The sequence below is a fragment of the Mangifera indica genome, chromosome 17 (genome assembly GCF_011075055.1).
Source record: "Mangifera indica cultivar Alphonso chromosome 17, CATAS_Mindica_2.1, whole genome shotgun sequence".
Lineage (NCBI taxonomy): Eukaryota > Viridiplantae > Streptophyta > Magnoliopsida > Sapindales > Anacardiaceae > Mangifera > Mangifera indica.
Window position 1 is genome coordinate 10,926,255 of NC_058153.1, and position 18,333 is coordinate 10,944,587.

Below are 18,333 nucleotides of genomic sequence, written 5' to 3' on the forward strand. Positions count from 1 at the left end.
GGGTTGACGGGTCGGGATGGATCCTATCAATGCATGTCTTTTCTCTCTCTTCTCATGGTAATCATATCTCTTTCATCTTTGATAATGACAACTTCCTCCTAGTACAACCAATTTAACAATTTTTTTCAATGATGATTGAAAATTTTTAAAGTTTAGAAGGGTATATGATACATTTTAAATTTGGTCAGAACTTTGATATTTGTTAAGACTCTAAATGATAAATGTTTTAATTAATATATGATATGATTAAACATTTGGCAGTGTATATGATACAATTGAAAAATTAACATTTATATTAATTATTAATAACAATTTAATAATTTTAATAAAGAAAACAAACAATCATTTAAAAAAAAAATTAAACAAAATTCACTAATAGAAATAACTCATAAATGAGAATTTGGTTTTTTCAAATTTCAATGATGAAAATTTGTGGTCTTATCAAACCTTAGATGAGGATTAGTCATTTGGTCATTTTTTAATAAACGCACCAAACCCTTGACCTTGGCCTGGGATGTAGATGATGAGATAATTAATTGTTTTAATCATTTTCACCTTGTCTATATAAATTAAAATATTATTTATTTTACCATATAGTTATAATATAGTGGTTAATCGGTTCATATAGCATTTGACCAACCATTTAAAAATGCACAAAGTGATTGATTGATCAGCATAACACCTAACCAACCATTTAAAAATCTAGAAATTTGATTATAATTGCATAGTAAAACAAAAATAATAGTTTAGTTTATACAAACCAAATAAAAATATTAAAATAATTAATTACCATAAATGATGTCAGTATAAATAAATAAAATTCAAAATAAATTTATTAAATAAATATTTAATATTATTAAATAATGAATATGTCTACAAAAGCACTTCTATTAAAAAAAAAAAAGGGTCTTTCTACAGAAGCACTTTATCAAAAAAGTATCCCAAACATCAAAACTTAAAAGAAAACAAATCTAATACCGAGAATGAAAAACCAACCTGAAACAATTTATTGAGTAGCATTTTGAGTAGAGGCATCTGATATGTTCGTTTCATTGATGTACGAGTAATAAGAGCCATCTCCCAATCTTCGATAAGGTGCAAGAGGCGTTTGAGACGTCCTACTCGAGAATATTATGAACAATGAGCTGTTGATTGTAAGAGGCAATGGGATGTCCACTTGGCAAGTGTTTGGGACGCTGAATTATATACATAGAGACAATTGGGTTGTAAAGGGATATTCCAAGAACACTCAATTACTTATGTGCTTATTGGGTGCTTGGTCACTCATGCGTTTTTTGTTGATTGTAGGTAGACATGATAGTGGGGTAGGCAAGGAAGCTAGTAAATCAACTTACTGACAACATGACCACTATAGTAGATGTCTTCTTTATTTATTTTAATTCTATTTTGGGGTTATTCCATGCACGTTATTATGTTTCTTAGCAATTTGAGGTGTTAGTTGTATATTTGACATTATATGACACCTTTTACAAAGTTTCTTATTTTAATAAAAATCATTGAGGTATTCCCATGAAGTTTTTTTTTTTTGATAAATATATTTATGAGAATTTTATAGTGTATGTGACACATTATCCAAGTAAATTATTCTTAGGGGTATGATATGGAGATGAAGTATTACATTTTTGGTATTAGGGTATGATTTTAGGACCCTAAAGATGTTAAATATTTTAAAACTTTGGGTGCATAAGTATGGTGGCCTATGCAATGTTGATCTCTCCTGCAAATTGACTGCAGTAAGTATTATGTCTACTTTTATGTTTGTAATTATCATGTTGAGCCTTGGAATGGTTTTTGCAGAGAAAAAAGAAAAATGAAGACATTCAACCATTAAAATGTTGTTTAAGAGGAGATTTAATAGGGACAAGGCTCTTGAGCCGATCCATTAAGTGTTCGGCACAACACAATCCTATATAAATAAACTCATGTCGTTGGCCTTTACTTATATGTGAGCCGTCCAATACTAAACGTCTATTATTGTGCAGGCCTAGACCCAACATAACCTGTAGGCATGATAGATCATGCAAAAGCTAGTTTAGCCTGACTTGATATAACCCATTATCATGTCTAATAGTCTCTATCCTAATTGATAATTTTTCAAATAAATATGTAAAAATATTTAATAAATATATTCAATATATTTATATAAACAAGTTTTATCCAGTAGAAATTTATTTATAAAATTATGTATAATAATTTGTACTATTGCTATATAACATCTAATATTGTATAGCAGAAAAATACTGTATTGAAGTCAAAGATGTATTTGTACAATAAAACTATGTATATCATTTTATGTATAAATAATAATGTATTATTATATAATTGAATGTTATTTTATATTTAATTTTTAATTATCCTTTCATATAATAATACATTATTATTTATACATAAAAGATATACATACAACACTACTATTATTTATATATATAATAATTATAGTTTTATATAATTAATTATCAATGAGGATGAACATATACACTGCCCATAAGCCTTATAAAAATCCATAAAATGAAGTGTTACATTTTTTATTTGTGAGTATTGTCATATACCCATACAAATAATAATATATTATTTGAATACTCAAATAAATATATTTATAAAAACCTTGGTGTCTGGTTGAAAGAAACCGTACATAAAAGTCAAAATAGATAAATGAATAACTAAATAAGTAACAAGTTGGAAGCAGATGTCAACTTGAAGAATTGATATTCAGTAACTTAATTGAATGGTCGACCTTGTGAAAGAGGGTGAAGTTAACTTATTGATGTTTAAGTTCTGCAACTTGACATTTTCCAAGCATCTTTGTCACTTGCAGTCATCTATGTCTAAACACAAGATCAAGATGACTGATTCTACATTCACGCTACATTATTGTTAAATATGATATTTTCTCACCTTGTCTACCACTAGACTTAATAGGTTATATCATCAGATCGTATTCGCATCGTATCAGTTCAAGTTTTATATCAGAGACTTTTAACTTTAATCTGATTTGAATTAGAATCATATCGAATTTTTTTAATCTTACCCCAATTTTTTAATATTCAAATTGATCCAATATGACTCAAATCATCTTAAATTATCTATTGTTTTTTCTCTTCAAAATTTTTTTACCGTTTTAATTTCCTCACCAAATTATCTCACTCTACTATTAATAAAATATATAATATAAAATTTTATCTTGTTTATAATTGGTTTAAAAATTTCATACTAAAACTTTTAAAATACGTTAATAATCTGACAAACCAAATCATATTTATTTTATTTAATAATGAATTAAAATGTTTAAATACAAATACAAAATAATATGAGTAATTATAATTATATAAAAATATATTTATATACAATATGTAAAGATTTTAACTATTATGTTTTAATATTTTTATAATTTATTTCTAATAAATTCCATTAAAAGAACATTTGTCAAAAACATTCAAATTGATTCGATATAAATTTTTAATATTATTTAATTTAACTTTAAACCATATCAAATTTACCTAAAATAAACTTCGTATAAAAAAATTAACTCTATCATAATTTGTTTCGTATTATGTCATATTGGAGTGGCTGACTGTGTTGAACTTTCCCAAGTCTATCTGCCACCTTCTGTATCCTGAGTGAAATCAGAGCAACACCGCCTTCATTAATTTTCCTCTTCTTCGGGGGGCCGGTTTATAATATGAAGCATTTCCTTGTCATCTACGTGTTCTATCCACTACAACAATCCATTTGGTTTCTTCCCGACCAAGAAACTAAGAAGTCAGTACGCATATCATTTTCCAAGAATTGGCATCATGCTGTTTGTCAACGATGCTAACACATGATTCATTCTTTGTTCAGAGCCTTTCACCAATAAAACAACACACTTGATGCAGTATAAGACAATTTCTTTACATTTTAATTAGCCTCTAAATGGAATCAGTCATTTTCCCATCTCATATTTAATTAGAGGATTAATTTTATCAGACTCTTCTTATTATATTTCCATCTCCATGCTAAAGTAAATGTCGATAAACATATAACACAACACCAAACGGTAGTTTGAGTGACAAATAAGGAGGTTTTATGAGTATGAATTTAAATTTCTTTTGACGATATATCAAAATCAAACTTTTAAATTATATGTTTCAGTATATATTTGGTTGATGCAAGTTTAAAATAGATTTTCAATTTTTGTTGAGCTAGGTATAGAAAACATACCCTTTTAACAAGGAAAAAAAAGTCATTAAAAGTAAGTTTTTGTCATTAAAGTGTTTTATCAATGAAAAAAGTCTCGTTGTCATCTGTTGTTAAAGTTTCTTTTGTTAAAAATACTAACAACGAAAAAGTCAAATGTTCGTTAGACTACATCTTACAAAAAAATAAAATTATGATATTGGTAGGAAGTTTCTTCAAGAATACTTCGTTATCTTCATTATAATAACCAGTTTGTTTTCTTCCATAATGAAGAATATGATCAAGATCAAGTAGTCAGTCTACCTCCCAACTTGAACTTGAAGTCATTTACAGGTGAAGCCTACGTGTTTTGAAAACCAACACGAAAAATAATTTATTAAAATATTCAAATTGATTCAATGCGACTCAAATTGATATGAAATTATCTATTGTTTTCACTCTCTAAAATATTTTTACTATTTTAATTTTTTTACTAAATTATCTCACTTTACTATTAATAAAATATACCATATAAAATTTTGTCTTATTTATAATTGATCTAAAAATTTCATACTAAAACTTTTAAAACATATCAATTATCTGACTATCCAAATCACATTCATCTTATTTAATAATGAATTAAAATATTTAAATATAAATAAAAAATAATATAAATAATTACAATTATATAAAAATACAATAATATACAATATATAAAGATTTTAACTACTATTGATATTGTGTTTTAACATTTCTATAATTTATTTCTAACAAATTTTATTAAAAAAAAATTTATCAAAAACATTCAAATTTATTCGATGTAAATTTTAATGTTGTCTAATTTAATTTTGAATCGTGTCAAATTTATTCGGAATAAATTTTATATAAGAAAATTAACCTTATCTTAATTCTTTTTCATATCGCGTCATATCGGATTAGCTGAGTGTGTTGATCTTTCCCAAGTCTATCTGCCACCTCCTGTATCTTGAGTGAAATCAGAGCAACACCATCTCCATTAAATTTCCTCCTCTTCTTCGTGGGGTCGATTTATAATATAAATCATTTCCTTGTCGTCTACGTGTTCTACCCACTACAACAGTCCATTTGGTTTCTTCCCGACCAAGAAACTAAGAAGTCACTACAACACTCCAAAGTAAATATCAGCAAACATATAACAGAACACCAACCACCAAATGGTAGTTGAATGACAAATAAGGAGGCTTTATAAGTATGGGTTTAAGTCTTTTTTAATAATATATCAAAATTAAATTTATAATTTACCTATTTCAGTATATAATTAGTTGATGCAAGTTTAAAATAGATGTTCAGTATTTATTGAGTTAGGTATAAAAAACATACCCTTTTAACAAAGGAAAAAATGGTGTTTCAGTGTTTTACCTATTTTAGTGTTTTATTAGTGAAAAAAGTCTCGTTGTCATCTCTTGTTAAAGTTTCTTTCATTACAAATATTAACAATGAAAAAGTCTGGCGTGCAAGAAAATAAAATTGTGATAATAACCAGTTTGTTTTTTTCCACAATGAAGAATATGATCAAGATCAAGTAGTCAGTCTACCTCCCAACTTGAGCTTGAAGTCATTTACAGGTGAAGCCTACGTGTTTTGAAAACCAACACGAAAAATAATTTATTAAAATATATATGGAGTAAAATTAGTTGAAATCATATTCAAATTATTAATCTAATTAATTAGATTTATATTGCTCAGGATGATTCATGGCCTCATATAAACTTTTGGTGGAGTTGATATCATGTCAATTACATACAATTAAAAATGAGTATATATAATTTTATTGAAATTAATATTATGTTTATCAATATAAAAGTACTAATATATTATTTATTTAAATACCTTTAAAACATTATTTATTATAAATTAATATTATATTTAGTTAAAATTAATGTCTTCGGTTAATTTTTTGTGTGTGTGTACGTTATAAAATATTCTCCATGTTAATATTAGACTATGATTATTTTTTTTCATATTATAAAATTATAAAATTAATTAATTAAATGTTTTAATTTATTATATGTACTCACTTTTAATTAATGAATTAAATTGTTTTTATTTGATGCACAGACGAAGATGATGTCTTTAAATAGATGAAAACGATTCGTTTTCATCAATCCGAGTATAATTTGGATGGATGAAGATGAATCATCTATATCCATTTCTTTGACTGCCGATAGTATCTCCCAAGCGACCGGAATGGAAAGATGAGTGGCAAGCGTTAGCTATTGATCGGAATGGAGAAGATGGCTAGAGAAGAGGAAAAAAAAACCCTTTAGATAAAAGATAACTTTTCAAATTTTGAGTAAAAGAAAATTGTTAAATTTTTTAAATAAGGAAAAGAAATGATATAAAATTTTAGTTTTTTTAATTTTTTTTTTGGTTAGTCAGATAGGTTTTACTTTGTGTTTTTGAAACATAAAATTACCAAAACTTGAGTGATATTAAGTCTTTTGGCCAAATAAAATCATTAATTATTTTCTTGACTTATATAATTTAGTTTAAATTTCGCTTGGTTGTAACATCACCATGAAAGTAGCCTCAGAAGCCAGGATGAGCGATTATATAAATCCTTGAAAGAACTCCAGAACTTCCCCCTTGGTTAGTTCAATTTCTTTCTTCTTTGAAACCACAAACTGCAGCTACTTTTAGTTGTATTTCTTCTTTCAAACCTTAATTTGCATCCACTTTTCTTGTATTTCTTCTTTGAAACAACAATTTACAGATACTTTTACTGCCACTTCTCATGGCAGAAACTGCCGTGAAGTTTGTACTCGATAAGCTTACACCATTCTTCCCAAACGGTGTTCGTGAAGAAGTTGTTTATGTGAGAACAGAACTGGAGCGCATGAAGGTTTTCTTGAGAAGCGCCGATTGTTTAGAAGAAACCGAAGAAGAAGTCAAAATTTGGGTGAAGCAAATCAGAGATGTAGCTCACGATATCGAAGATGTTTTAGACGAGTTCACTCTCCTTCTTACTCACAACCACGGCGATGGTTCCTACGGCTTTCTTCACAAGCTTTCGTGTTGTGTCAAGAACATGAAGGCTCGTTATCGAATAGCGTATGAAATCCAAGGCATCAACTCAAGAATCAAGAGTACTTACGAGGGACACCTCAGACTCCGTAAAAAATTCCCAGCAGCTGAAGAGGCTGGTTCGAGTTTGGCGAATTCATGGAATGACCGTCATGGGGACGCTCTTCTTTTGGACGAGACTGACTTGGTTGGCATTGATGGGCCTAAAGAGAAGGTGGCTGAGTTGCTAGTTGGCGGTGGCTTAGGCCGTCAAGTGGTTTCTCTGGCGGGGATGGGAGGAATGGGAAAGACAACTCTGGCGAAACAAGTCTATGATGATAGACAAGTTGAGAAACACTTCACTATCCGTACTTGGATCACTGTTTCAAGAAGCTTCAAGATGGAGGAGCTTCTTAAAGATATGCTTAAGCAGCTTTTTCAAGCAATTAGGAAATCGGTTCCGAAGGCTGTGGAGACGATGAGTAGTGATGGGTTGAAGAAAATAATAAAGGATTTTCTTCAGGAAAGGAGGTATTTGATTGTTCTCGATGATGTGTGGCATATAAATGAATGGGATGCGGTGAAATATGCTTTGCCCACCAACAATTGTGGCAGCCGAGTGATGCTCACTACGCGTAAAGTTGATTTAGCCTTCACTTCTCGGTTAGAATCGGAAGGTTGGGTCTATAATTTGCAGCCCTTGGCTCCTGAAGAGTCCTGGATTCTTTTTTGCACCAAAACCTTTCATGGAAAAGCTTGTCCTCCACACCTGGAGGGAATTTGTAGGTGTATTTTGAAGAAATGTGAAGGACTTCCTCTTGCGATAGTGGCGATTGGTGGGGTTTTGGCTGCGAAAGATAGGCGAAGGATTGATGAATGGGAAATGGTTCATCGGAGTCTTGGTGCTGAGATTGAAGCCAATGACAAACTCCAGAATTTGAAGAAAGTGCTTTCACTCAGCCTCAATGATTTGCCATTCCATTTGAAAGCATGCTTTCTCTACTTGAGCATCTTTCCGGAGAATCATTTAATCGAACCAATGAGACTGGTTCGGTTGTGGACGGCAGAAGGATTTGTTGAAGCGAAAGAAGGAAAGACAATGGAAGAAGTTGCGCAGGAGTACCTCAGCGAGCTCTTGAACAGAAGCCTGATGCAAGTGGTTGGAACAACAAGCGATGGAAGAGTTAAGGCCTGTAGAATCCACGACTTTCTGAGGGAAATCATTAAAACAAAGTCCAGAGAGCACAACATTGCAGCCATAGCTAAAGAACACATGAATCAGAACGCACTATGGCCAGATAAAGTTCGACGATTATCAGTTCACAATACACTGCAAAATGTTCAGCAAAACAGGTTTGTCAATACTTCTCAATTGCGTTCTCTGTTCATGTTTGGGATAGATGAAAAGCCATGCCTGCACGCACTTTTTCCAAGTGGGTTCAAGCTTCTTGGCGTCCTGGAGATGCGAGGTACACCAGTCACAAAATTTCCCATCGAAGTTGTAAACATGTATTATTTGAAGTACCTGAGCTTGAGGGACACCAAGGTGAAAACGATTCCAAGATACATAGGGAAGCTTCAGAACCTGGAGACCTTAGATCTTAAAAATGCCTATGTCACTGAATTGCCATCAGAGATACTCAACCTCAAAAAGCTTCGTCATCTCATGGTTTACCGATATGAATATGAGACTTTTACTCATTTTAAATATGGCTTCAAAAGTTTAGAGAAGATTGGTGTTCTTCAGTCTTTACAGAAACTCAGTTTTATCGAGGCAAACCATGTTGGGACACTACAAGAGCTTGGCAAATTAACTCAACTTAAAAGACTCGGAATTATAAAGTTGAGAAAACAAGATGGGAAAATGTTGTGTTCGTCTATTGAACATTTGACAAACCTTCGCGCTTTATCGATAACTTCAACGGAAGAGAGCGAGATTATTGATCTTCAGCACCTTCACCATCCACCTCGGCTCCTTCAAAGAATCTACTTGGTAGGACGGTTGGAGAGTTTACCCCAATGGATAACTTATGTTCACAGCTTGGTGAGAATTGAACTAAGATGGAGTAGATTGAAGGAAGATCCGCTGGTGTTTCTGCAAGATCTTCCAAATCTTGTTCATCTCGAACTTCTTCAAGTATACGATGGAGACATGCTCTGCTTCATGGCTGATCGGTTCAAGAAGCTGAAGCAACTAGGTTTGTACAAGTTTGATGGGCTGAGATTTGTGGAAATACAGGAGGGAGCAATGCCGTGCATTGAAAAGCTTAGAATTCAGTGGTGTAAGTCGTTGCAGAAGGTGCCGCTGGGAATTGAGCATCTGAGCCAGTTGAAAATGCTAGAGTTTTTTGACTTGCCACATAAATTGCTGAAGACGATTCGTCGAGATGAAGGAGGTGAAGATTATTGGAGAGTTGCACACATTCCTAAAGTGAATTCAACCTATTGAAGAGACGGGAGATGAGAAGTTTACGTAAGATTTCATCAAGATGAACAATTAAAACCAATCAAGTAATCAACCTAGAGGGTTTAGTTATGAGTTATAAAATAACAAGAGAAATTAGTTTAGGGTTATAGGAATACTTGAAGTGTCAGGTTATTTGAATTCATACAACTTTTGAAATTATTAGTATTTGAGTGATGGGTCTTCTCAACTTTCTTGAATGTTGGTTTTCGAATGGTAAAATTGTTCTAAGAGGGAACTTACCTAATATATAAGAAGTTATTGGATCTCACTATAAAATGAATAAATCTTAAAACTCACATTAATATTGTCTAATGAGATCATTTGTTATCTACAAATGAGTATATATGTAGGATCATGATAAAAAAAAAAAAATACTAACTTAATCATAAAAAAATTGTCATTAAGTCAACAAATTATAAAATTCGTACTACCCTTAGATATCAATAGACCCTAAACATTTTCATATTTTCAATAAAACTTTAAAAACTACAAGTCGTAATACTCTGGTTAGAGACTTAAATTGTATATATGTATTATACCATAATGTTTCATTTTTATGAGACTTGTAACTATAAGATAATTCTTTTTCATGTGTCTTGATAAACTAGTAACCTTGTAATTTTTAGTGAAAAACACAATCGTTCTATTATCACAGTAGATCATAATAAGTTGTCTATAAATAAAATCAACAACTAATAATTTAAAAATGCAATCCCTTGACCACATAATCTATTGTTTTCACTTTTAAAAGCGTTTTTACTATTTTAATTTTTTGGTCAAATTATTTTAACCTACTATTAATAAAATATATAAAATAAAATTTTGTCTTGTTTATTATTGGTCTAAAAATTTCATACTAAAACGTTTAAAACACATCAATAATTTGACTAACCAAATAATATTTATCCCACTTAACAATGAATTAAAATATTTAAATATAAATAAAAAATAATATGAGTAATTACAATTATATAAAAATACAACAATATGTAATATGTAAATATTTCAACTACTGTTAACATTGTTTTTTAATATTTCTATAATTTATCTATAACAAATTATATTAAAGTAACATTTATCAAAAATATTCCAGTTGATTTAGTATGAACCTTAATATTGATATTCAATTTAATTTTAAATTGTGTCAAGTTCATCGAAAATGAATTTTGTATAAAAATACTTAACCCTAACCTAATTTTTTTGGTATTGTGTCATTTCGAATTAACTGATTGTGTTGAAAATTCTCTAAGTCTATCTGCCACCTTCTGTATCTTGAGTGACATCAGAACAACACCATCTTCACTAATTTTCCTCTCATTCTTCTGGTGGTCGATTTATAGTACGAAGTATTTCCTTGTCATCTACGTGTCCTATCCACTACAACACTCCGTTTGGTTTCTTCCCGATCAAGAAACTAAGAAGTCAGTGCACGTATCATTTTCCAAGAATGAAAATCATGCTATTTGTTAACGATGCTAACATATGATTCATTCTTTGTTCAGAGCTTTTCACCAATAAAACAACACACTTGATGCAATATAAGACAATTTCTTTACATTTTAATTAGCCTCTAAATGGAATCAGCCATTTTCCCATCTCATATTTAATTAGAGGATTAATTTGATCATACCCTTCTCATTAAATTTCCATCTCCATGCTAAAGTAGCTGTCAATAAACATATAACACACCACCGAATCGTAGTTTGAGTGACAAACGAGGAAGCTTCATGAGTATGAGTTTAAATTTCTTCTGACGATATATCAAATTCAAATTTTTCATTTATCTGATTTAGTATATAATTGGTTGATACAAGTTTAAAATAGATTTTCAGTAATCATTGAGTTAGGTACAAAAAAAAAAAAAAAAACCCTTTTAACAATAGAAAAAAAAAACATTAAAAATAGGTTACTATTGTTAAAGTGTTTTATCAACAAAAAAAGTCTCGCTGTTATATTTTGTTAAAGTTTTTTTCGTTAAAAGTATTAACAATGGAAAAGTCTAACGTTTGTTAGAATACGTCTTACGAGAAAATAAAATTATGATATTGGTAGGAAGTTTTTTTAAGAATATTTCGTTATCTTGATTATAATAACTAATTTGTTTTCTTCCACAATGAAGAATATGACCAAGATCAAGAAGTCAGTCTTCCTCCCAACTTGAACTTGAAGTCATTTAGAGGTGAAGCCTACGTGTTTAGAGAACCAATACGAAAAATAATTTATAAAAATATATACAGAGTAAAATTAGCTAAAATCACATTTGAATTATTAATCTAATTAATTCGATTTATATTGCTCAGGGTGATTTATGGTTACATTTATTCATATAAACTTTTGGTAGAGTTGATATCATGTCAATTAAATAGAAGGCTAAAGGACTATTTCCCACCCAAGTTTTAATGTAAATACAAACACATATTTGTGGGATTTAAAAAACTCAAACGTCCATCTATGAGTTAATTTCAGTTAAATTTTTTCGTTAAAGATAAGGGTGAAATAATTATTTTACCACTAAACTCTAAACCCTACTAAATTTATATTATTTTTCCCCTTTAATTTAAAAAATTAACAATTTTCTCCTAGGATAAACTTTGAAAAATCACATTTTCTCTCCCTTAGGGTTTCTCTTTTCCTCTTCTCCATCTCCAGCTATTGGAATCTGATCGTGCCTCTCTGTCCCTTGTTGTTGATGCGTTCTTCTCCTGGATTTGCCACAAACAACAACGAATATGTACATGAGTGAAGCCAATGATCTCAAATCTCTTCCACCGAAGAGATTTGGAATCTCTTTGATTGAAGAGACCTAGAATCTCTTCGTCTCAACAAAGAGACCTCATCTCAACTCTGCTAGTGTACATCCCACTAAAGGCAAAGGTGAACGCCGGCTTGGTTGACAGAGGGAGAGGTTGTTGGATTTTTGAGCAATCTAAAGTTTAGGATGGGGGGTTAAACTGAAGTTTTCAAAAGTTTGGAGGCGGCTGAAATAAGAAAAAGAAGAAATAGGTTTAGAAAAAAAAAATGTGATTTTTTTAAAGTTAAAAAATTTCAAACAGATGTGAAATTGTTATTTTTTAAAACTTTGGAGGGAAAAAAATAAGTTATATATATATTTTAATATTATTATTATAATGAAAAGTTTACCCTTTATCTTAATTAAAAATTTTAACAAAAAATATTTTATATAAGTGGGTGTTTATATTATTCAAACCTTAGGAATATGTGTTTATATTTGCATTCAAACCTGGGTGGAAAATAGTCCTTTGGTCTTAAATGTTATTATTTTTTGGTAATTCTAAATCAAAGACACGTCGACACATGGTATTAAATTTGCGTATGGAGATGCTCTAGTTAGAGCAAAGTAACTTCCATCTTGTTTTGCCATGCAGAAAAAAATCAATTTACTTTTAACATGCGTTTGATTTTGATGACTTTTATCACTTAAAAAAAAAAATTATTAATATTAATATAAATTACTTAAACTTTTATTACTAAAAAAGAAATATTATTATTAAAATAGATTACTTTAAATAATAATAAATATATATTAATAGAGCAATGTTATACGTAATTATTTTAAAATTTTAAATAAGTCTATACTTATATGTATTATCATATGATTAAATATTATTTTATCATTATTTTAAAATTATCAAATCAAAATATGATACATATAAATATGTATCAATTTATATATTAAAAATAGATGTAAATAGTTTTACTGAAATTAATATTGTGTTTATCAATATAAAAATACTAATATATTATTTATTTAAATATCCCTAAATGATTATTAGTTATAAATTAATATTGTGTTTAGTTAAAATTAATTAACTTTTTTGTGTGTGTATGTTATAAAATATTCTCCATATTAATAATATACTATAATTTTTTTCCATGTTATCAAATTATAAAATTAATTAATTTTTTAAATTTATTATATTATCGAATAATAAAATTAATTAATTTTGATAGTTAGGTTATATAATATTTTAATTGAAAATGGGATAAGTTTTGTTGTAAAATTTTAATAAGAATATATTATAACAAAATTAAGATTATTTTACTAATTTTTTAATAATTAAACTGAGAAAAAAAATATATTATTTATCACATAATTTAATATTAAAAAACATCTTTCCATAATTATATACATAAACTAATATATTAGTGTTATCTTCGTTAAATTAAGTTTAAAAAAATCACAAACTAACATTTCCTCCATATTAATTTGATTAATTTTCTTTACACACATTTATATATAGAGAGAGCAAATTAATCACCCTCAATTTATGTATATTTTATTATAAAAATATTATGTATACATATTTTATATACATAAAAATATGTAAATAGATAATCATATGATTGAATGATTTTAAATTTAGGATAAAATAATATTTAATTATACGATAACACATCATCTATATTTTTATTATATATACTCAAAATATGTATATATAATATTGCTCATTTCATTACTAATTTTGAAATCTTTCTCACTTTGCAAACTTGAATTTGAAACTGAAAGCCATTAACAAAATAAACCTTGCATCTTTGAAATTGAAGTACCCATGAGGGATTAGTGGAATGATTATGTCTATGGGATAATCTAACACCTAATAGAGTCATAATACTTAATTTTACCTACACTTTTGTTAAAATCATTAAATTTCAAAAACTCATATACCTATACTTTTGTTAAAATTCCTTGTTATGGTTCAGAGTAAAACTATTATTTAACCAAAAAAAAAATTAAAAAGCTAAAATTTATCTCATTTTCTCTCTTACTTTAAAAAACTAATAATTTTTTTTCACCCAAAGTTTGAAAAGTTACCTTTTCCCCTAGGTTTTTTTTTTTTTTTCTCTTCTCTAACAAACTTCTTTGATCCAGCCAACAGTCGACCCTTCCCAACCATCTTCCCACTTTGACTACTTAGGAGACGTCATCGATGGTTGAAGAAAAAGGCAAAGACAATTTGTCTTTGTCAAACAAAGAGTCGAAGATGATGTCTTTAGGTGGATGAAGACAATTCATTTTCGTCCGTCCAAGTATTGTTTGTATGGACAAAGATAAATCGTCTTTATCTATTTCTTTGGTAGTCGATAACATCTCCAAAGCGGTTAGAGCGAGAAGATAGGTTGGAAGGGTTGACTGTTAATTGGAATGGAGAAAGTAGCTAGAGAAGAGGAAAAAAACTCTAGGAGGAAATTGTTAGTTCTTTTAACTAATAAGAAAAGATAAGATAAAATTTAAGTTTTTTAAATTTTTTTGTTAAATAACGGTTTAATTTTAATAAAAAATTTTAATAAAAATAAAAATATTTGAATTTTAAAAATCTTTCAGATGAGAATTATAATTTGATAATGGGCCAAACCTGGGAGGGGAATAGGTCTTTGGACCAATTAAAAATCATTAATTTGTTTCTTGACTTATATAATTTAGTTTAAATTTCACTTGGTTGAAACATCACCATGACATTACTGGCGGAATTAACACGAAAGTAACCTCAGAAGCCAAGAGGAGAGATTATAAAAATCCTTGAAAGAACTTCCATGTTGATTAGTTCAATTTCTTTCTTCTTTGAAACCACAAACTGCAGCTACTTTTGGTTGTATTTCTTCTTTCAAACCTTAATTTGCATCCACTTTCTTGTATTTCTTCTTGGAAACAACAATTCACAGATACTTTTACTGCCACTTCTCATGGCAGAAACTGCCGTGAAGTTTGTACTCCATAAGCTTACACCATTCATCTCAAACGAAGTGCAAATGATGAACGATGTTCGTGAAGAAGTTGTTTATGTGAGAACAGAACTGGAGCGCATGAAGGTGTTCCTGAGAAGCGCCGATTGTTTAGAAGAAAACGACGAAGAAGTCAAAATTTGGGTGAAGCAAATCACAGATGTAGCTCACGATATCGAAGATGTTTTAGACGAGTTCACTCTCCTTCTTACTCACAACCACGGCGATGGTTTCTACGGCTTTCTTCACAAGCTTTCGTGTTGTGTCAAGAACATGAAGGCTCGTTATCGAATAGCGTATGAAATCCAAGGCATCAACTCAAGAATCAAGAGTATTTACGAGGGACACCTCAGACTCCGTAAAAAATTCCGAGCAGCTGAACAGGCAGGTTCGAGTTTGGCGAATTCATGGAATGACCGTCATGGGGACGCTCTTCTTTTGGACGAGACTGACTTGGTTGGCATTGATGGGCCTAAAGAGAAGGTGGCTGAGTTGCTAGTGGGCGGTGGCTTAGGCCGTCAAGTGGTTTCTCTGGCGGGGATGGGAGGAATGGGAAAGACAACTCTGGCGAAACAAGTCTACGATGATAGACAAGTTAAGAAACACTTCACTATCCGTGCTTGGATCACTGTTTCAAGAAGCTTCAAGATGGAGGAGCTTCTTAAAGATATGCTTCAGCAGCTTTTTCAAGCAATTAGGAAGTCGGTTCCGAAGGCTGTGGAGACGATGAGTAGCGATGGGTTGAAGAAAATAATAAAGGATTTTCTTCAGGAAAGGAGGTATTTGATTGTTCTTGATGATGTGTGGCATATAAATGACTGGGATGCGGTGAAATATGCTTTGCCCACCGACAATTGTGGCAGCCGAGTGATGCTCACTACGCGTAAAGTTGATTTAGCCTTCACTTCTCGGTTAGAATCCGAAGGTTGGGTCTATAACTTGCAGCCATTGCCTCCTGAAGAGTCCTGGATTCTTTTTTGCGCCAAAACCTTTCATGGAAAAGCTTGTCCTCCGCACCTGGAGGGAATTTGTAGGTGTATTTTGAAGAAATGTGAAGGACTTCCTCTTGCGATAGTGGCGATTGGTGGGGTTTTGGCTGCGAAAGATAGGCGAAGGATTGATGAATGGGAAATGGTTCATCGGAGTCTTGGTGCTGAGATTGAAGACAATGACAAACTCCAGAATTTGAAGAAAGTGCTTCTTTCACTCAGCCTCAATGACTTGCCATGCCATTTGAAAGCATGTTTTCTTTACTTGAGCATCTTTCCGGAGAATCATTTAATCGAACCAATGAGACTGGTTCGGTTGTGGACGGCAGAGGGATTTGTTGAAGCGAAGGAAGGAAAGACAATGGAAGAAGTTGCGCAGGAGTACCTCAGCGATCTCTTGAACAGAAGCCTGATGCAAGTGGCTGGAACAACAAGCGATGGAAGAGTCAAGGCCTGTAGAATCCGCGACTTTCTGAGGGAAATCATTAAAACAAAGTCCAGAGAGCACAACATTGCAGCCATAGCTAAAGAACACATGAATCAGAACGCACTATGGCCAGATAGAGTTCGACGATTATCAGTTCACAATACACTACAAAATGTTCAGCAAAACAGGTTTGTCAACGCTTCTCAATTGCGTTCTCTGTTCATGTTTGGGATAGATGAAAAACCACGTTTGCACGCACTTTTTCCAAGTGGGTTCAAGCCTCTTGGCGTCCTGGGCATGCGAGGCACACCAGTCACATAGGGAAGCTTCAGAACCTGGAGACCTTAGATCTTAAACATGCCTATGTCACTGAATTGCCATCAGAGATACTCAACCTCAAAAAGCTTCGTCATCTCATGGTTTACCGATATGAATATGAGACTTTTGCTACTTTCAAATATGGCTTCAAGAGTCTAGAGAAGATTGGTGCTCTTCAGTCTTTACAGAAACTCAGTTTTATCGAGGCAAACCATGTTGGGACGCTACAAGAGCTTGGCAAATTAACTCAACTTAAAAGACTCGGAATTATAAAGTTGAGAAAACAAGATGGGAAAATGTTGTGTTCGTCTATTGAACATCTGACAAACCTTCGCGCATTATCGATAACTTCAACAGAAGAGAGCGAGATTATTGATCTTCAGCACCTTCACCATCCACCTCAGCTCCCTCAAAGAATCTACTTGGCAGGACGGTTGGAGAGTTTACCTCATTGGATAACTTATGCTCACAGTTTGGTGAAACTTAAACTAAGATGGAGTAGATTGAAGGAAGATCCGCTGGTGTTTCTGCAAGATCTTCCTAATCTTGTTCATCTCGAACTGGTTCAAGTATACGATGGAGACATGCTCTGCTTCATGGCTGGTGGGTTCAAGAAGATGAAGCTACTAGGTTTGTACAAGTTTGAAGGGCTGAGATTTGTGGAAATACAAAAGGGAGCAATGTCGTGCATTGAAAAGCTTAGAATTCAGCGGTGTAAGTCGTTGCAGAAGGTGCCGCTGAGAATTGAGCATCTGAGCCAGTTGAAAATGCTAGAGCTTTTTGACTTTCCACATAAATTTTTGAAGACGATTCGCCGAGATGAAGGAGGTGAACACTACTGGAGAGTTGCACAAATTCCTAAAGTGAATTCAACCGCTGGAGAGACGGGGATGGGAAGTTTAGGTAAGATTTCATTTAGATGAACAATTAAAACCAATCAATCTAGAGGGTTTAGCTATGAGCTATAAAATATTGAATGAAATTAGTGTAGGGCTATAAGAATACTTGAAGTATGTGTTTAGTTTGAATAATATTTTATTATCAAAATTAAAAAATTATCTTGAATATAAATTATATAAAAAATTAATACATATAAATTATTATTATGTTTAATAAAATTTGATAAACCTTCATAGCTATAAATAATTATTATATTTGATTATATGTAATAA

The 18,333-nt window shown here is 31.1% G+C and overlaps 2 protein-coding genes across 2 annotated transcripts; both read left to right on the forward strand.

The window, feature by feature from the left end:
* The first annotated feature begins 6,900 nt into the window (after positions 1-6,900).
* Positions 6,901-9,761, forward strand: LOC123199881 (disease resistance protein RPM1-like). Its single transcript, XM_044614902.1, has one exon. It carries the CDS (start codon positions 6,950-6,952, stop codon positions 9,665-9,667), a length of 2,718 nt encoding a protein of 905 aa, XP_044470837.1. The 5' UTR covers positions 6,901-6,949; the 3' UTR covers positions 9,668-9,761.
* A 5,627-nt stretch (positions 9,762-15,388) lies between these two features.
* Positions 15,389-18,084, forward strand: LOC123200232 (disease resistance protein RPM1-like). The gene is made up of 2 exons (XM_044615384.1): positions 15,389-17,031; positions 17,148-18,084. The coding sequence occupies exons 1-2, from the start codon at positions 15,389-15,391 to the stop codon at positions 18,082-18,084; spliced, it is 2,580 nt and encodes an 859-aa protein (XP_044471319.1).
* The last annotated feature ends 249 nt before the right edge of the window (positions 18,085-18,333 follow it).

Excerpts from the sequence above, each read along its gene's own strand:
- LOC123199881 (XM_044614902.1), top strand. The coding sequence starts at position 6,950 with ATGGCAGAAACTGCCGTGAAGTTTGTACTCGATAAGCTTACACCATTC.
- LOC123200232 (XM_044615384.1), top strand. The coding sequence starts at position 15,389 with ATGGCAGAAACTGCCGTGAAGTTTGTACTCCATAAGCTTACACCATTC. Across the intron at positions 17,032-17,147 it reads CAAAATGTTCAGCAAAACAG|GCACACCAGTCACATAGGGA; the intron begins GTTTGTCAACGC and ends TGGGCATGCGAG.